Source organism: Marmota marmota, unplaced genomic scaffold (genome assembly GCF_001458135.2).
Source record: "Marmota marmota marmota unplaced genomic scaffold, marMar, whole genome shotgun sequence".
Taxonomy (NCBI): Eukaryota; Metazoa; Chordata; class Mammalia; order Rodentia; family Sciuridae; genus Marmota; species Marmota marmota.
The window spans coordinates 6,436,522-6,457,849 of record NW_026000211.1 but is presented as its reverse complement, the minus strand read 5'-3'; the positions used below and the strand labels follow the sequence as shown (position 1 = coordinate 6,457,849).

The following is a 21,328-nucleotide window of genomic DNA, read 5'->3' as shown; positions in this document are numbered from 1 at the left end:
CTTCACAGAATTTATTAGGTAACAGAATTTTAATCTTTACTCTTCATTTCTTTTGCTGTTACACATCACTGGGAAATCATGCTGTTGGTGTTTCCCTCATTTTTTTTTTATCATTTCTTTTTTCCTTCCATAACTTTAGAATTGCTTTTGACAGCTCTGGGACCTATGAGAACCATTGCCAAATTTTGAAATTTAATTTTCCTGCAGCAGCATCCAAAGTTAACAAATAGACATGGAAAACTCCCACTATGTATTCCAATCTATTGACTTCTGTGTACCTTATTCTGTTCTACTCGATTTTCTAAAAATAATTTAAGTGGTATGGCTTCTGTCACTTCTGTAGGAAAAAGTAATTTATGCTAAATACTTTTGGTTCAAAAATATTCCTTTATATTCAATATATTATCCCCCAAAAGTCTTGTTTCATTAGCCCTAAGTCCAGGAAAAACTTATTTGTACTCTATTTTTAGATGTTAACTGGTATAGTACCTCTGGTCCTACGCTTAATTTAGCTTAGTTTTAGCATGCAAATGAGTTTTTCTCCCCCAAAAAATGTTCTAAAAATAACATATCCCCTTATTTTTTCTCTTCCACAGTTCTCTTTAATAATATCATTTATTGTAATTAGTTCAAAATAGAATGTTTAATAACAAAATTTTAAATAAAAAAAATCCAACCATGTGGGAATTCAAAAATATTCTCCATAAAAACTCTTGGGTCAAAGAAGAAATAAAAACTGCAATTACAGATTTTTTAGAAAGCATGAAGAATGAGTATACAAACAAAACTCAAAGGATGCAGCCAAAGATTTACTTGGAGGAAAATGCTTGAATTTAAAAACTTTTGTTATTAAACAAACATAATGAAAATTAACAAACTATTAAATCTGGGGATTTATAAACAAAAACCATATAATATGCCCAAGAAAGGCAAGTTACAACATTTATTAACAATCAAAATCAGAAATTAACAAATTAGAAAAGAGAAAAATTATAAAGTCGATAATTTAAGACCTATTTGCTTTAAAGAAAAAGACCTTACCTGTCTAATCACAAAATGGTAAAAGCACAATTCACAATATTAGGAATTAGAGAAGAGATGAAAAGGGAGAGGTTTGACCCCAGAGAAGGATTTAAAAATATTAAGAATTTGAAAATAGAAGATACTTTATAAAGAAAATATATTCCAAAAGAAGATTAAGGAAAAAAATGGAGACATGGAACAGCTCTGTAACCATATAAAAAATTGAAATCATTATTAAAGAAATATTTCCAGAATAAGATTTATCTTTATTTGTTTCAAATAATAAATAATGTGTATGATAAAAGCTTTCTAATTAATTGGTATATTCACAATATGATTAATTCAATTGATAAAAGAACTCTTTGTTTTATCAGCATTTCCAGTTTCAGTTTCCGGTGTCCTGTGGAGGTTGTCTTGACCTTTCCATTGCATTTCATGTTGGGATGATCCCAGGGCACACATCCTTGACATTGCTCCACACAAACAGCTGAATGTTTGAAAAATGCTTGCATCTTTTGCAACCACTGAATTTTTAGCTCGGTGATGAGAATTCTGTCATTCAAAAGATTTTATCCTAAATGAATATGAGGATCTTAACTGTATATAAAGTAGGGTTTCTTTATATACAGTTCTCTGATACTTTTTTCCCCCAAAATATATGTTTGTATTTCCTACTATGGTTTATATGACAGCAAACAACCATAAGGACATTTCTACAACTTTAGAAACACATGAGATCACATATCATTTTCTTTTTTCATAGAATGTAGTTCATGCATAGTCACTGTGTAATCTCAGAGCTTTACTGCATACACTTTCTGCCTTAAATTAGAATTTTTGTGTAATTACTATGAAATGAAAACTTGGACCTCTTTAAACCTCAAAGAAAGGATAGAATCTACAAATGCTTTGTAGTACATTTAAAGTCATCTTTTAGTAATTGGTGAATATTTATCGTCTATATACATTATCATATTGAAGTCTAAATAAGGGGGCACATTTTGGTTTTTGTTACTGTAGGAATTCTCAAAATTCTACATTACAGTAAGTGGGAGATTGCCTGCTATATTCTGAATAGCCCTTTTGCTTCACTAAAACTCTTTCCATCAAACTGGTTTCTCTAGGTTGAAAATGTCCGGTTGGTTGATCAAATGTCTTCTAAAAAAGCAGCCCTTGGTACTTTGTATCTGACAGCTACTCACGTCATATTTGTAGAAAATGTACCTGATGCAAGAAAAGAAACATGGGTATGTTTTCCTTGTTTTTTGGCTTTTCGTATTTTCCGTTGCTGGAAGTAAAATAATGTGACCCTCAATTCTTTCCTCAGGGTAAGGTGGGGGCTGTTGGGGTCTGGATGTTCAAAGGACTGTCTCTGGAATGTGTGCCTTGTCCTTTTCTATTGCTGAGTCATATCCACCCAATCAACTTAATCATTGTTAACACTAACCACTTGAACATCAGTAAAGACAAACCAAGATATAGCCTGCAGGTTCAAGTGCTTCATGTTATTATAACCATCAAGTAGATATTCAATAATGTCGATATGCCAGATGCAGCATTTTCATAGTGCTTAATTTGTAATATACACATTATTTGCGGGATCCTATAGTGCAGCCATTCAATCATTTTGTTAGGTTGTTTTTATCTATCTGATAATTTTGAAAAGAAAATCTAGAGAAGAGTCCCATCTGCTATTTAAAATAAAAATATGAGATATTTCTTAATTTATTCAGTAGTCTAACCTTGACATTATGACCAGACCAGAATCCCTGAATGGCAGATATCTCCCTTTCCAGACTCCATGGACAGTGTTACATTTTTGCAGAGGTGGCAGGCACTGTGGGGTGGACAGGAGCTTGGAGAATGAAGTGCTGCCATGGAGGATATAGTGTGGACCTTGAAAGACCAGAGAAATGCACTTTAGCATGATTTCTCTTCAGTGAAATCTCTTCCTTAGAGAGCAGAACAGTGGTCACCAGAGGCTGGAAGTCGGGTAAGGAGGGAGGTAATGGAAAGTTGTTAACCAAAGGTACAAAGTTTCAAATAATTAGGAAAGGTAGGTTTTGAGGTCTATTGCACAGAGAGGTACTATAATCAGTAATAATGTATCTTTCAAAATAATTAAGAGAGCAAATTTCAACTGTCTCACCCTAAAGAAATGATAGATAAGCAAGGTGATGGGTATATTAACTTGATTTAATCATTCCTCATTGTATACATACATCAGAACATCACATTGTATCCTAATACTGTACATAGTTATGATTTGTCACTTGAAAGTAAGAGAAAATTAAAAACTAAAATAAATCCTTTCTTCTGCAGCTTGCCTGACCACCAACAGCTCAGAAAACAACAACCCCAACTTGCTATTGAACTTGAGTGTTCCATGTGGAATTAAGGAGCATGGTGGCACCTCCCAGTGGAGCCATCTCTAACTTCTGTTGATTGCAAAAAGTTTATTTTACTAACTTCCCATGACCTTATTTAATTTTAGCTCTTAAGCATATTCAACATTTAAGTACCAAATGTTCTCTTACCTGAAGTTGTGCACAATTGTATGCTAAATAGTTTGTTTCAAAATAATTATGCTGGATATCAGAAAGCTTTATATATATAAAAGCTAAATTGAGACAGTTGGTTCTCACTTGGAACATCTCATTTCTTGTTATCTGGGCACAGGTGGTGACTTAGCTGAAGGTTGGGTTGTGTTTCTTATTTGTGTGGCTCAAAGACCTGTGTTAGTTCTTGTCATATCTGTTGGTTATTTGTGCTTAGTGCATCCAAAATAACTTTTGGTTTCTAGATTCTTCACAGTCAGATTTCCACCATTGAAAAACAGGCAACAGCTGCTACTGGATGTCCTCTTCTGATTCGCTGCAAGAACTTTCAGATCATACAGCTCATCATACCACAAGAAAGAGATTGCCATGACGTGTACATCTCTCTGACACGCCTTGCACGGCCAGGTAGGCCAGAGGACTTGGCATTGAATATGGACCCACTCTTAAGCAAATCACAAATCATGTGCAAAAATTTGTTCAGTTTTATGAATACTACTGTTTTAGGAATTGTATGTCGTCCTTGTACTTAGCTGAGGCCAAGAAGTCTGAATGATCACCTGCCATGTAATTCCTTGTCCTTGGGGGTTTCTCCTGAGTTTGTTACTTGATGGGCCTCTTTCATTAATCTTGGTATTCACATTTTCTTGGTAGAGGTTGTGTGTTTTCCTTTTAGGATGAAATCATCTTAAAATTATGTCCTTCTGATATACTATGGTAATTGAACCACCTTGAATGAGGGCCCAAGACAGAACTGATAAATTGTTTTGCAGCATTGTTAACCAAATGCTTCTTGTATATTCCTCCTCCTCTCAGGGATTTTAAGGTTTGGTTTCCTTGGTTTTTGATGTAAAACATATTTTTCAAGGTTGGTGCACCTAACTAGACTTTTGTTAGCATCAGTGAATATTTGGGGTATGGATATGTTGATTCTTTTAAACAGAACGTCCTTAGATATGGTGGGAGGAATGTCTATTTTCGAAAAATAGTTTCTTTCATTTACAATCTTGTTCTAGCCTGTGTGTCACATTGGGGTCTTTAGTTTACTACTTACTTCTACAGAAGTGTTTTTTTGTGTTTCTCTGTGGCTTGTGTCAGCTGTGAAATTCTTCTGCTTAAGGGAACTTTCGGGTTCCTTCAGAGAATACTGTGAAAAAACACCATTTATCTAGAAGTAAAGTGTTATATAGCAGTCCTCAATTAGGGAAATAGGATATGTGCTTATTTACTTTGCCAGATGCGTTTTGATTCAGGACAAGAAGTTTGTGAACTTTTCAAGGCATTGGCGGGGTCTTGAGATCCTTATGATATGACCATATCATTTGTAGGTAGCTAAGAGCCATATTTAATGGAAATGATGCATGCGCAAGCTGTCAAAATCTGGTAATTTTGACTTTGCTTTGTTCCCCTTTAAAGGCAGTTGGTTGAGGTCTTTTCCTCTAAGTATGTTGAAAAGAAATGCAGAGTAAGCCAGAAAAGCAGTTGAACTTTTTGGAGGGTGCACTATAATTGGAACAGAAGTTCTGGGAAGATGTACATTAGGTTGCACGCAGCAGAGAATGCGAGGAGAATTGTGTGCCAGCAACTTCTGTGTCACTGATTAATGGATGTACTGGGTAATAAATGTGCTGTGACCGGATTAATGGGATTTAGTAATAGTCCAGAGAACTGGGAAAGGGCTGAGCAGCTGGAAGAGTAGATCACAGCGGTGGAGGGGGCTGTGGCCCGGAGCCAGAAAAGTGCCAGGACTTTCACTGCGAGGATCCACAAGGAGGAAAACCATTCTGTTCCTCTGCTTTTAAAAATATGTACTTTTTCTTAAAAGGTGATGTTTTGGGAGTTAGGTATTAAAGGCAGCCAGAGACCTGACTGGTTACCTTTTCCAAAAAAGGAAGCATAGCAATTAATTGAGTTAAAGCCATCACCTGAGAGGATTTAAAAAGACTCACTAACAGTTTGAATATGGGCATTAGAAATGTCAGTTTATGTAACACACAGTGCTTTAATAAGTGTGGGAAGATAAAATAGAACTAAAGGCGGTTTCACAGATTTATATTAAAGGCAGTGCTGAAGTCAGGACATATTACTGGCTCCACCCCTGGAAGCAGTATTTTGAGACTGGGTGGAGATGAGGAGAGGTAGAGGGGGTCAGATATGAAAAGGCCGCTCTCAACCTGGGGAAGGAGTAGTTCATCAGAACCCTCTAAGGATAGGTTCCAAAATGCACCTTCCCCTTCCCCTTCCCCTTCTCCTTCCCCTGGGTATATCACAGTGAAAGAGATCTTTGCAAAGCTCTCAAGAGTCTTAGGATTTCTGGGATGAGGGTAAATCAAATTACTGAAAAATTGGGAGAGGTTGTTTTATTTTTATTTTTAATTTTTTTTTTTTTTTTTTTTTTTGCTTTTTGTAAGAATAATGGTAAGCATTTGGTCAGGGGCTATGAAAGATTCTGATACAAAATAATGTGGCCAAATTCAGTAAGCTCTTTAATTCTCAGTAAAGAAACAGGTTAAAATAAAAGTTGTGACCTAAATGAGAAAATAAGTTAAACCCCATAGATCCAATTATGAATAAGGAGATAAAGTTTTCTGATTGAAAGACCCCTGTTTCTCAAGGGCTTCTGTTTTTCCCATGTTCTCTTAATTCTTGCTTCTAATTTGCCTTCTGCTGTTTGTTTTTATATCAATTATTTTTCCTTCTTTAGTGTTTGTGGGCCCTTTAACATTTAAATAATTTCTTTTGTTTATTTTCCCATTTTTACTAAATTACAGCTTTCTAGTTCATCTCAGCATCTCAACTCCCAATTCTTCTGCTTTTTTTTTTTTTTTTCCTGTGCTATGGATTGAACCCAGGGTCTCACACATGCAAAGCACATGCTGTGCTATTGCACTGATCTACACCCCCATCCCAGTTTATTTATTATGATTTAAAAAAAAACTCATAATTAAGGTAGTCTCATTTGCTTAATTTTAACTTTTTATGTTTCTTCTTAGTCATTGATATTCAAATGGACTTTAAAGTAGAGTTTCTTATTGATGATGCTAATCTGAGTCTAGTAGTCCTTTTTTACTGTGTTAGTGTCAGTAGTCCTAATGCTTAATTCAAAATAGGCATCCTCCTTACTTTTACTTTAAATATGCAAAATCCAACAAAAGTTGTGTTAGCTTCACCTTACTCCAGATGGTCTTTCAACTATATTTATTTTAGTTGCTTGAATTCAGCAGAATATCTGGAGCAATTTGTTTATCATGAGTTACTAAAACCCCCTATTTCTTTTTTTTTAAGAGAGAGAGAGAGAGAGAGAGAGAGAGAGAGAGAGAGAGAATTTTTTAATATTTATTTATTTTTTTTAGTTTTCGGCAGACACAGCATCTTTATTTGTATGTGGTGCTGAGGATCGAACCCAGCGCCGTGCGCATGCCAGGCAAACATGCTACCATTTGAGCCGCATCCCCAGCCCAAAACCCCCCATATTTCTGTGTCCTTCTGATATAGCTTGTAACTTTGCCCTCCTTACCCATCCTTCACATTCTGCTCATGCTGAAATGGTGTTGTTTTTCTTTCAATTTTAAAGTACTTTTGATTTTAATATTAAATTACCTTCTGATTTTTTCATTTAGTCTTTAATAAGAGGCTGTTCTTCCATATTTTTCCCTAAATATTCTGTTTTCATAACCTTTTCCCAATACCTGGGAATCAAGCTAGGTGATTTCCCTTCCTTCCCTAATGTTTTGTCTTCCCCATCCCTCTCTTTCCGGTGGCAGAATGAGCATCCTTTCATTTGTATGGGAGGGAAGGAGCAGAGAGTGGGAGGTGATGGGGGCACCATTTGCTGGCTTGCTAGTTCCAAGTCTAGAGTTTTCTACCAGAAGCCTTCCTTGCATCTTCTCTAGAGTGAGGTTATCTGAGAGTAAGGATGTTGATGAGAGCAATGGAGATGGAACTGGATTGTAGTGACATGTTTCCATGGGTTAAAGAAGACCACCATGAACAGTGCAGAAATAACATCAATCAAAACATGCATCTCTATGTTTGGGTGAAGGTCCTGCTTTTGACTGAAGCACTGATTAGGATATTCTAGAAATGCAGCTGAACTGATATTCACTTTTCATTTCATGTAGCATGTTAGCAATTGTCATTTTGGTTTCTGAATCTTTATTTCCACATACTTTTTTTGAAAAAAACTTTTTTTAATTTTAAAATTCAAGCTGCCCATGAATTTTACTCCTTCAGTCCAGAGGCATGTAAAGTATTTTCTCTTTTTTAAAATTTTTATCTCTTCTTTTCAGTTTCAGATGACAGTAGAGTCTATTTTGACATATTTACACAAACATTCTTATGGGAAGAAAGAACTCCTGTGCCCTTCCAGTAATGGGGCCTCTTAGAATGCGGCCCTCAGGGCACATCCTCTTGAACCTGCTGGTCCCTAACAACAAAAGACTCCAGACTTTGTGATGTGCAAACACAGTGAAGTATCAGACATGTTTTAAGAGTAGGTATTTTAAGAGTGGCAAATCAACTGAGGGATGGAACTTTTCTAGATAGAGTAGGCAAATATTTTTCCCTCAGTTAAAATTCTATGAAGTTTAAAGATTTTTCTAGAATGAAAAGCAGCTCTGCACAACAAAGAAACACTTAACAGTGAAGAGACAATCTATGGATCAGGAGGAAATATTTGCAAGCCATTTTTTAAAATAAGGGATTAGTATCCAAAATATGTAAGGAACTGAACTCTAAAGAAAGAAAACACATAATCTGATTAAGAAATGGTCAAGGAGCCTAAACAGACATTTTTCAAAAGAGGATAGATACATAAAGAAAAATTCTCAGCATTGCTAATCATTAGGGAGAAGCAATTAAAGCCACATTGAGAGATCTCCTCACACTTGCTAGAGTGGCTAATATAAAAAAGATGGATGATAATTCTTTCATGCTAGTAAGGATGTGGAGGAAAAAAAAACTCTCATAAACTGTGGGTGGGAATGTAGATTATTACAGCCATTATGGAAAATGATATGGAGAGTCTTCAAAAAATTAAAAATAGAACTACCACATGATACAGCAGTTCTGCTTCTGAGTATTTATCCAAAAGATCTGAAATCAATATGTTGAAGAAATGTCTGCACTCTCCTTTCACCAAGATGGGAAGAATAAGCCTGACTTTTTAAAAAAAGATCTATTGCACAACATGGCGAACATAGCTAGTAATTGAATATTGTATATTTCAGTATTGCGTCAAATGTTCTAATCATAAAAATGTTAAATGTTTGGACTGGGGTTGTGGCTCAGCGGTAGAGTGCTCACCTAGCATGTGTGAGGCCCTGGGTTCAATCTGCAGCACCACATAAAAATAAATAAATAAAGATATCGTGTCCAACTAAAAAATAAGTATTAAAAAATGTTAAATATTTGAGGTTAGGATATGTTAATTAGGTTGATTTAATCATTCCACGTCATATTTAAAAATCTCAACATGGCACTGTACCTCATAACTGTATGCCACTATAATTTGTCAATATGTAATTTTTTAAAAGGTCTATAACCCAAACAAACAAACAAAAATTAGCCTTCAATTTTTGATCTTACCTCCCTGCTGCTTGCTAAAGATTTTGTTATGTATTTTTTAGGAACTGGGAGTAGAGGAACATAAAATTACAAGGTGGGATATATCCAGTGACATTTACATTTGTGTTAATATACTTTTAATTTTTCAGAGCAGATAGTCCTGTTTTCTTCTGGGCATTTTAACAAGAAGCTGCCCACTTTAACAAGACTGAGCTTTGACTTACAAAAAGGGAGTTTTTTCTGCCTTCATATAGAATTTTATTTCAGTTGGGCCTGACGTTTGGCTGATCACCCTTTTCTTTAAAAATATCCAAAAGAAAATTTTTAATTTCAGTGTCAGCCCATTTTAATGTCTTTAGAGTGATCTTGATGTCTTAAGAGTATTTTTAATGTCTGTTATGAATTAATTTTGCTTTTGTTATGTACAGTTTTATTGCCTCTTTGCAGTAGAATAGAAACAGGCATCAGCCCATACACAGAGAAGTATCAGGAATCCTAGAATGTTTTTCTCTACCTTTAAACCTATTTGTAAATATTTAACCAAGAAAACTTAACTTCCACTATTACCCCATATTCATCAGCTCTTTCTTCAGAGGGAACTGTAGTGTTCTCAAGAGATTCTTTTGGCATCTTAAACAAATTGCATTTGTGGTTAACATTATGGTAGCAGAAGCCTGAGTCATGAAAATGGTACTTAGAGATGGAAAAGATGTGTCAGTGTTGAAGCAGCTGTTCCCAGAACAGGATCTCAGTTTTTTTTTTTTTTTTTTTTTTTAATGCTGTCTCCCAATAAGCTGACAAGAAACCATTTTTACTGGAAGAGTCTGCTCTGTGTTTATGTGTCCATGCACCTGTATGTATTTTATTATTTGTTCAAATAGTCAGTATTTCAAGTTTTGAAATTTAGAAAGATGACATCAAGAGAGACTGAAAGAGTCTAAGGTATCCAGTCAAGTTCTTTTTATTCATAGAAGTGTGTGTGTAATGACTTAAAATACGACCATGTCTTTCTTCCATGTGTATGAGTCACCTCAACAGCAACCAACATGAGTTTGAAACGGCCCGTGTGTAACTCATCCTCTTGCTGGTGGTGAGATTATTTATAGGGTCTCCAAATACATGTGTCTAGGAGCTTTAAATTGTGCTAACTCGGGCTGGGGATGTGGCTCAATCCGTAACACGCTCGCCTGGCATGCGCGGGGCGCTGGGTTCGATCCTCAGCACCACATACAAATAAAGTAAAGATGTTGTGTCCACCGAAAACTAAAAAAAAATAAATAAAATAAAAAAAAATAAAAATTCTTTCTCTCTCTCTCTTTCTCTCTCCCTTTAAAAAAAATTATGCTAACTGAAGACTATTAGCAAGTGAAGGAATAAATAGGATGTAGGAAAAATACAAAAATGGAGAAATTTATTTGAGAGAAACAGGAAGACTAGGGGCATGAAACAAGGAAAGTATGGGAAGAGCAAAGAAGGATCTGCATTGGAGGAGCGTGTGTGCCGTGGTCCGGAGCCTACAGTCTGCAACCAGACAGCCTCATTTCAGTCTTCATTTCTCACCCATTAGCCTCGTGGCCCTGTGTAAAGGAATGTTTCTCAAACTTCTTTGCCTCTCATTCTCATCTGTAAAACCACCACAGTGCTTACTAACTGGATCAACACATTTATTAGGGCAGAATCTAGAACAAACAGGGACTTCATTAATTATTATTAGTAATGTTTAGGTCTGAACTGTCCAATATGGTAGCCACTGGTCACATGTGACTGGCTGATTAGTGCTTAAAATGTGACTGAATCTGAACTGAGACGTGTCATTCAATATAAAATACACATGGAATTTCAAAGATGGTAGAAAATTAAATGTATAAATATTAATATACTTTGCATCATGTACATATTGAAATGATAATATTTAGTAATAATATTATTTAGTAATAATATTACTAAATTAATTTCGTTTTTTTAACTTCTTAAAGTGTGGCTGCAAGGACAATTTTAATAACATATGTGGCTTGCATTGTATTTCTGATGGACAGTGCTGGCCTGGACACTTTCCTTTTATGGCAAGAATCGAGGAAGAAAACCAAATCCTAAATTTTATTGCAAAAAGAAAAACAATGTGGTCATTGGGCTTGGCCTCACAAGCATAAAAGGCAATATATAAAGACAGAAATACCATGAAAAATTTGAGAAAAGACTTTGGTGGTACATCCTTTGACTCCATGACCAGACCACTGTGTCTTACACATTGATATCTTATTATGAATTTTATCGATATGAGCAGTACAGTTATATTTAAGTAGTTATTATATGTTCAAGTGTTTTTAAACATAAACAGCTTTTCCAACTGTTTTGTTATTTAATTTTTAGTATTGTGAGCATCAAAATGTGGAAGTGGCCTGGCCTCCTTTCTACCTCTGAGAGGCTACTCCAAACCCCAAATTGAGATATATATCTTGAATTATTGATGTCTAAAGAACACACACATTCTTCATTATTTTTATGCTTCATATTTTATGTGGTTTGGAAAAAAATATTCACTTTTAAAGCAACTAGGCGGGTGGGTGGGGGGAAACACAGGGAGAAAAAGCCCTGTTTTCTAAAAGGAAAGAAGCTCTTGCAAAGTTGAGTCCAGATGCCCCAAGACCTTGTCAGGAGGAGGAGCTGGGTGACCCTGGTCACAGAGGGTGCTTCTGGGATTGTGCCAGGGGTGAGAGGCTGGGATGGTGAGCTCTAGCTGGGACAGAATGTTTTTGGGGAGATTTGGTTCTGGCTTTGACTCAGCTTGATTTGGCTTATTCTCCCTTTTCTTGCAGTGAAATATGAGGAGTTATACTGCTTTTCATTCAACCCCAAGCTGGATAAAGAAGAAAGAGAACAAGGTTGGATGCAGATCGATCTCAGTGAAGAATACAAGCGAATGGGCCTCCCTAATAATTATTGGCAGCTCAGTGATGTGAACAGAGACTATAAAGTGAGTGGAGGCAGTTAGCGAAATCCAAATAGTCAGTCCACATGGAATCATGACTTTCATATCCTTTGGGTGTTTTGTCTCTTTGTAGGTATAAGTGTGTGGGTTCCTAAGCCTCTCTTAGTTATTGCTAGCTTTATTTTTTTCTCTCTGCACCTAGAATCAGAAAGTTTGAACAAGGGAACCTTAGAGACCATCACTAGTAGATATTCCTCCTCATATGTTTGAGGAATTGGAAATTCAAGGAGGTCCTGTGGAGACCTTGTGGCCAGGCAGTTGGTGGGAGGGCTGGCTGGGACCTCATTCTCCCATCACATCTTTTTATAGCACAGGGAGCGATTAGTGGGGAAGTCAGAGAGACTCTGATGGCAGTTTGGCACCAGCTCCTCAGTGTGCTCACTGGACTTTTGATTGGTACACAAGGTCACGAAGAGGTTCCCCCAGAGAGATGTGGGGAAATATGTCTACTCTTGTAGAAAGGAACAGAGAGAGGAGGGAAACAGGAGTAGCAAATGAAACTCATGTTCTTTGCAGTGGTGGATTTTCACATCAGTGTTGGCTTCATTATTCTTAAACTGTTTGAAGGAATAATATTAATGTAAGAAACTTCCAGAAAGTTTGCAAAAAACTGAGGGGGGTTAATTACCAACCCACCACCCCAATACTTTAACATTCTTCTGTGGCTTTTTTTTTTTTTTTTTTATTCTTGTTATTTTGTAGTGTTGGGGATTGAACCGAGGGCCTGAGGCAACCTCCCACCCCGAGTCCACTCTTCTGTCTTAAAATTTTCCTTCATTTTTTTTCCTCATCTACTTACTTTGATAACTTTTTTCTTATCTAAGTAATGCTTGCGTTTTGGGCCATTCACATTGACTCTTCTGGCAATTGCCTGTTCATATCTCTGCTCTTTTTTTTCTGTAAGATTGTCTTTTTTGGGGGGAAGGGCTGATAGAAGTATTTTATATATTTTAGGTAATAATCTGTTATAATTTGTGTAACTATTGCAAATATTTCCCCTCAGGAGCTGTTGATAGTTCCTGGGGTGTCTTGATTCTTTTTTTTTAATCAAGTTTTATATTTTAGCATATTGTTGAAAAATAAAATCCCTGGTCTATTTGCTAAGCTTTGTCCAAATTTGATACTATGTAAATTCTATAATTACATTTTTAGTTATTACGATTATCATAGCTTTATAATAAATCTTAATTTCCTTTAGGTTTGGTCCTTCCACATCCTTTTTCAGAGTATCCTGCATTTATAGTCTATTTGGGGTAGAATAGATACTCAATATACTGATTCCTCTTTGTAATTACACTTCAATTTAACAATGAAGCCTTGTTTAATCATTTTAAAGTATCTGGGTAACACTATCAGTCTAGTTTTTTCTCTTACTGAAGCCAGCCTTTGCATTGAATTTTTAGGCTGGAAATAAAAGGAAGGGAAATCCAAGTTTAAGGAAGAAAATTGGATGTCTCTTTAAAAAATAAAATTAAATAAAAAGCATGTACACATCCTTGGGCAAGGAAGAAAATGAAGTGGGGCCACATCTAGTGTAATAGCGTTTTCTTGGAAATGCAGGTTCTTTTTCTTTTTGACAAGATTTCCTTTTAGAATTAGCATTACAGACATGACTCATGAGCAGTCATTAAAGTCCTACATTGTACAGACTGCAAAACATGTTACTCAACATTTCTTTTCAAAAGTAACACGCAGCAAAACAAAGATAACCATCAATAAACTGCATTGAGACAGAAGAGGTAAAAACCTAGGGAATTTTCTGAATTTATAAATATCACCGAAATAGGGGAAAAGATGATATATCCTGATTTATTACCATTTTAGAAATAGGATACAAATTGTGTTCTTCCAGAATATTTCTGTTAGTCCACTGAGAGAGTTTTGTCCTAATCCCTTCCTTGTGATTTTCGTCTCATGATGGAGAAGATGTGTACTTTTTGATTCCTTCCTTTACAAGTCATTTTATTTTTCTTCTCATAGATCCTTTGAGGTAGGTGGGGCAAATGGTGTCACATGATGGAGAAGAAAACTACTGATGATGGAATTGACACCAGACATAGAGTATGATGACTTAGGCCTCTAGAGGTAGTTCTGCCATTTTCTATTTGTGTAGTCTTGGACAGGTTAATTATTAATATTATTATGTCAGTTCTGTCCTCATTTCTCCATCATTTATGATACTTGCTTATGGTAATTTAACTCTCGGAACCAGGATTTTGTTTTATATCCAACTTTGGAATTATCTGTCTTTAAATAAAGTAATTGGCATTTATTACTAGGTTAAATTTTTAGTTGAACTCTCTTGGTCTACAATTTTAAATATATCCCAAACCTGTGATTTTATAAAAGCCATTTACTTCAGTTTGCTACACCTATGTTTTATGTATTATTATTCTATTTTATTTGTTTATACATAAGTCATTTTGTGCTGTTCATACCCTTCTTTTCCTCATTCATCATAAATTTCTTAAAACAAGTTTTAGATCCTAAATGTTTAAGAAGAAACTTTGTATGTAGGTATATCCCAATTCTTGACAACAAACACTTATCTGAAAGTTTTTGATTGAGTAATTGGTCTTGAATACAGAGGTCTCAGACCACCTGCATCGCATCTGAGATGGAAAACAACCTGGGACAGCAATTCATTTACTGGAAGTTTATAACCTGGTCAACAAAGATCAGTTGTTCTGGGAATATGAGATGTTCAAGGCCCCAAATTCTGTTGTTTATATCTGCCCCAGTACCTAAAAACAATGCCTGGAATATAGTAAGTACTCAGCAAAAGCTTATTGAATGGGGCGAAAGAATTACCAAGAAAATTCCTCAGGGTAGGACAACACAGAGACGTGCGGGCACTCCTGGCAGGCTAATTTATTTAGTGGAAGGAAAAGAAAATTGTTTTCCTTATTTATTAAAAGTTAAAATGATTAGCTTTCTAATCTATTTTCATAATTAACTAAGGCACAATCAGAAGAAACATAAAAGATTCAGGGAAAAAATCTTCAGGAAAAAAGCTTTTTTCACATTTATGAACTTTTCCTATTCTCTCTGAATTTTCTTTCTTGATTTTCAAAACCAGACAAAATTGTGGGAGGCTTATTGAGGTTAATGGTGGCTTATATTTCCACCATATTTAAAATCTCATCTGTGCTATAATGTGGTACATGATTCATTACTAGAATTTGGACTGCAGCTCTGAGCCTGTAGTATAAGTGACAATTTACCACATTTTTTTTATTGTGGTAAAAAATACGTAACACACAGTGAGCCATATTAACCATTTTAAGTATATGGTTTGGTAATGCTCAATATATTCACATTATTGTCTAGCTTATCTCTACAATAAATCAGCTTACAAAAATGAAATTCTGTGCCCGTTAAACAGCAACTCCCCATTCCCCCTGGCAACCATCATTCTTCTGTTTCTATGAATTTGATTATTTTATATAACCTCACATCAGTGGAATCATACAATATTGTCTCTGGAGTGGCATAGGTCACTTAACATAATGTCCTCAAGGTTAATCTGTTATAGTATGTGACAGAATTTCCTGCCTTTTAAAAAAGCCTGAATAATATTCCATTAAAGATCACCATATGTTGTTTATCCATTCCTTAGATGATGGACATCTGGTTTGCTTTCACCTCTTGGCTGTTATGAATAATGCTGCTGTCAACATGGTTGTACAGACATCCCTTTGACACTCTGCTTTAAGTCTTTTGTTTATTTACCCACAAGTGGGATTGCTGGATCGTATGCTAATTCTATTTTTAAAAATTTGAGGAAACTTCCTCCAGTTTTCCATAGTGGTTGCACTTTTTAACAGTCCACCAACAGTGGGTTCCAGTTTTTCTCCATCCTTGCTAACACTTGTTATTTTCTGTTTTACTCTAAATGGTGACAACCCTAACAATTATGTGTATCTTCTTTGGAGAAATGTCTGTTCAAGCCCTTTGCCTATTTTTAATCAGGTCATTTGATTTTGTTGTTGAATTATTGGGGTTATTTCTATGTCCTGGGTAATAATATAGGAGATACATGATTTGCAAACATTTTCTCCAGTTCCATAGGTTGCCTTTACATTGTTTTGATTGTACTTAGACACACATTTTTAAGTTTGATGTGTTCCCATCTGTCCCATTTCCCATTGATCTTATTTCTTTTTTATTGTCTTTTTTTTTGTATCATATGTAAGAAATCAATGGCAATATAGCTTTTCCCTTATGTCGTGTGTGTGTGTGTGTGTGTGTGTGTATGTGTGTGTGTGTGTATGTGTAGTACTGGGGATTGAACCCAGGGGCACTCTACCTCAGAACTATATCACCAGCTACTTTTATTTTTTGAGACAGCATCTCACTAAATTGCCAAGGCTGGCTTCAAACTTACAATCCTCCTGCAATAGCCTCTCAAGAAGCTGGAATTACAGTTGTGCATCACCATATAAAGCCCCTGAATTACTTTTACAGGAACTTTATAAATTTTTATCTTACATTTAGGTCTTTAATCCATTTTGAGTTAATTTTTGAATATGGCATAAGATAAGGGTCTGCCTTCAATTTTTTGTATGTATGTATTTAGTTTTTCCAGCACCATTTGTTTAAGCTGTCTTTTTCCTAGAGTGGGCTTGACAACCTTACTGAGGGTCAACTGGAATATGTATGTGTGTGTGATGGTTTGTTTTTGAGTTCTTTTCTCATTGATTTATTTGTCTGTGTTTAGGCCAGTATCACTATTTGATTACTATAAAATATATGTGACATTGGAATATACTTTGAAATTATGAAGTATGAGTCTTCCAACTTTGTTCTTTTTAAAATTGTTTTGGCTATATGGAATCCTTTGAGAATTCATACATATTTTTGGATGAATTTTTCTACTTTTGCGAAAAACACTCTTGGGATTTTGATAGGGATTGCCTCAAATCTGTGGGTTGCTTCGGGTAGTATGGACATTCTAACTGTATTAAGTCTTCTCATCCACGAACATAGGATGCCTTTCCATTTATTTGTGTCCTCTTCAGTTTGTTCCATCAGTGTTTTTTAGTTTTTAGTGTAGGATTTTTACTTTAATTTGCACTTGCTAGCGCTGTCTACTTTGATGAAAGTAGGATGGATTTCTTTTCTTCAGCTCTATGAGAAGTTGTATTTTTTAACTGGCACTGAGTCTGAGTTTTTTCAAAGGTGTTTTAACTTGTTAGAGCTCCCCATGAGAAACTCTTCAGAAGGTTCTGTATGTACCATGGAGTTTTTCTCCTGAGACCCAGTGCTCTGGGGAAAGGAGGAAACTTTGTAACTGGTTATCATCTTCCTAGGGGGAGATCCTGCCAGCCAGTGCAAGCCTGGCTGCTATTGACTGGGCTCAGGTTCTTAAGTTCTTGGCCTTTGCACACACTAAGCTGTGAAGGTCTACATTTTTCTGTCTTGGAGAGTGAGAGGTCTGATAGTCTGAGGGCAGGGGTCTGTGTGCCCAGGTAAACAAAGAAGACTGTGCACACATAGACAATAATATGGTCCTTAAGTTGGATTGAGAGTGTCAAGGAGAGTGGGCTCCAGATGTTTATCTTCTTTCTTGGTCTCATTCCATCTGTGGTGCACCCAGGGCCATGACCTGAGCCAAGCTGGGCATTTTCTGGCTTTGGGAGACCCGTCAAAGGACCTGGGAGGAACCTCAAAGTTTTTTATTCACCTCTTGATATTCAGAAGCAATATTGAATAAGTATGCTGAGAACTACTGCCTACTACTTAATCTTATTTCATTTAGTCATAAAATTTTGCAATTCCTTATTGTTGTTATAAGGAAGAAAGTAGGTAATCCCCAACTTAGTGAAAAACCTACTTATTTTTTTTAAACTGTTATTTTAAGAAAATGTCTGTCTGGTGTAATGACTGCATGTCTTTTGAACCTCAGACAAGCAGGAGTGGTCTATGTAGTAATGATCTAACAGCCTGACTTCAGGCGGCTTTAGACACTGGGTTGGCATGGGGACGGAAGTCCGTGTCTTGCGGCAGTCATTCTAGCTGTCCCAGTCCAAGTAGGCTTGGCCATCTGTTCTTGGTACAGGAGTTTCCTCCAGAGTGCTGGTGCCAGAGCCCACAGTAAACTCTTTGGTAATCTTTCCTAAAATATCTTTGGGGGAATCCGAAAATTATGCTTTGGGTCTGTGGACATACCCTTTGTGGCCCTTTTATCTCCTGCTCCATGTTGTCCACTGGTCTGGTAATGAAGATGGTAAAGGCAGGCAAGGGAGGGCAGCATGATGAAACAATTTGTAAGAGCTTAGGAGACTTGGATCTCACATGTAGTTGGCTTGCACTCCCTTCAGTTCCATCTTCCAGAGTGGTAAGGGTGGGTGGAGATGGACAGAGGATCTGCAGATAAAGTATTTCCTCATTACTCCACCTACTTGAGAACTCTTGATTTGCCTAGGAAGGAAATAAACAGCTGCTTGATGAAGCCCAGGAAACTGCAATTGACACATTGCAGAAAGATTGATACACTGATGCAAAAGCAAAACATGTGTTGAGCAGCAGCTATAACTTGCTCCCACTGGCGTTCCTGTCAGCTGTGACAATTTATAAAGTACTTTGTCACGAGTGCTATCTGATTTGATCATTTTATCAACCCCTCGAGATATTATTGCTGCAGTGTTGGGTTTAGAGATTAGAAAACTAAAGTGCTCAGTGTAGTCTGGCTTCTCCAAGGTCATAAAGTTGCTAAATCAGAACCAGGTGCTGAAGCAAATTACAAAATCCTTCTAAGGTATGAGAGTTTCCACTGTGATGATTCCTGCCAGAAAAAGTAAATAATTTCTTACCACTTACAAATCAACACTTATAAAAATCAAATATAAATAAAGCTGTGTATTGTGTGGTAATGAGTGGCACATTGGGAAATCAGATTCAGAAGTCTATATGAACTGGAGGATCAGAGAGGAGTCCCCCTAAGGGAACTGGAACTTGGTTTGGCTCTGGAAGAATCGATGAGATTTGAGAAGGCAGGACAGGAGTATCCAGGGAGGGCAAAGGAATGCGAGCCTTTGTGCCAGGGACACAAACGTAATCTGATGACAGCTACTGTGCTTGTATTTTAGGAAAATTGTCCCCAGTCTTTCAATCAAATACTACTGGCTTAAGTTTTCTCAGCTGTTAGGAGGCAAAAATACAATTTGTCCCTTTTTGATGGACAGAATGCTCAATTTTTACTGGACTGCTTCACAAACAGGGTCCCAGGAGAACAGGGACGGTGTAGAAGGACAGGATGCTCAGGGGTATCTTGTTTATTGTCAGAATCATCACAAAGAATCAGTGACACTTTATTACTTGGAAGTGTTTTGGTTTTCTCAAAAGAGCTTCCTCTGTAACTTGGTTGAAAAACTTAACGTATGCCACCTACAAGTATGGTGAAGTGGAATTTCTGGTGGCAGTTTACAAAAGATTACTCAATTGTCTAAAAATCCTTCTGTATTTTCTGGTGATAGGTCTGTGACTCTTACCCGACTGAACTGTATGTTCCCAAATCAGCCACGGCACACATCATCGTAGGGAGTTCCAAATTCCGGAGTAGACGGCGATTTCCTGCCCTTTCTTACTACTATAAAGATAACCACGTAAGTCTCCGAGGCATGCTTTTGTTTTACACGTTGCTTTTCTGTTTTATCATCACCAGACCTTTTTCTAGCTGCCCTCTGTTCACAGTGTGTTTGAATTCTTAGAGGTATGTGGCTCTTCCTGGGTATGGCATAACTCAGTGCAACTATGCTAAGACCTTCATCTCATATAGAAGTGGACCTCTGTGTTTGACAATAAAGTAATGGGTTAGATTCAGACAGTACCTGAGCTTAATCTTCTATGATTCTGACCCTCCTCTAAGCAGTCCTCTTGAGAGACTGCCTGTTCCAGTGCTGGAGGACCTTTGCATGTTGATGTTAGAAGAGCCCCTGAAGTCTGCGACACATTTTTTTCCTTTTCTTTCCATCCCCCTTTTAATGACCATGTTCCTTTGAGTATCCTCACTCTGAGAAATCTTCTGGCTGTCATTGCTCATCAAAACCCACACATGGAACAGGCCATCTTCCATAAAAAGTTAGGGGATACAAATTCTATAAGTGTACTGATCTTTCTCTCTTGTGATTTTGACCTTTTAGGTTTAAGACTATGTTTCCCCCCCAGCAATAGAACGTTGTGCTTGTAAACAAGAATAACAATTTTATAGTTAAAATACTGGAATGCCCCCCCCCCGGGGGGGGGGTGGCTATTACTAAAGGGACATTTTGATGGTAAGATGACTTGGCTAACATTGGGCAGTGGGAATTGGTGGTTAGATGAGTGGGCTAGGTTGAGCCTCATGGACTCCCTTTGGAATCAGATCTAACCATGCTCATTTTATGAACCTTTTGAGGTTCCTTTGATATAAATGCCCCTGCTGCTGGTTCCTAATTCCCTTTAGATCCACTATTGCCATACACAGTGTTGTAATCATGTCCTACACACCTGTTGGTGAATCTAGGGTGGCTTAGAGTGATGGGATGGCCAAACTCATGACACTTCACAATGGACATAGTAGATCCACAGCAGCTTGAGATCACATGGACTCAATGCCCAGGGGAGGAGGGTACCACATGCCACAAAGATCCACATGGGGGTTGCATTGGGGTTCAAGGGACAAGCAGGGTCAGGGAGAGGCAGGCTTTGTAGCATCAACCTGATGAGGTCACCCCTGGCTCCTATAGGAATCCGTGACAGGCTTATTTGAATAATTCTGTGGTCTTCTGGGAAACTGAAACACCATACTCGGGGATGAACATCAACTGCCCCTACCCTGCTAGATAGGAGAATTGTTTATCCATAGAAGCAGATTGTTGAGGGGAGCTTGCATTGGGGACCTCTCAGTTTCACCAGATGTCAAGGCAACCCATAAGGTTAATTTTAGGGCTTATACCACACCTGGGCTAGGTAGAGTCTCATGGACTCCCTTTAGAATCAAATGGCTTTGCAGATCACAGACAGAGATGTATAAGTGTTCACAATTTCGTGCATGTTTGTAATCAAGAGCTCTCAGAATTGGTACATTCTTTCTTCTTATTATATTATCTTTAAAAAAAGAGAGTTGTTTGCTTTAAACTGTGCACCACATGGTTTTCTAAATTCCCAGCATAAATTTCTGGGACACACAACTCTTAAAGATTTCTAGTGG

General features: G+C 36.9%; 1 protein-coding gene across 2 annotated transcripts in view; it reads left to right on the top strand.

Annotated features, from left to right (window-relative positions):
• Mtmr7 (myotubularin related protein 7) overlaps positions 1-21,328 on the top strand; it is an 88,852-nt gene that overhangs the window by 22,724 nt on the left and 44,800 nt on the right. For both annotated transcript variants that reach the window (XM_015486059.2, XM_048791821.1), the window contains exons 2-5: positions 2,148-2,270; positions 3,827-3,989; positions 11,963-12,120; positions 19,614-19,742. In XM_015486059.2, coding sequence (XP_015341545.1) covers positions 2,148-2,270; positions 3,827-3,989; positions 11,963-12,120; positions 19,614-19,742 — 573 coding nt within the window. The remainder of the gene's footprint in view (positions 1-2,147; positions 2,271-3,826; positions 3,990-11,962; positions 12,121-19,613; positions 19,743-21,328) is intronic.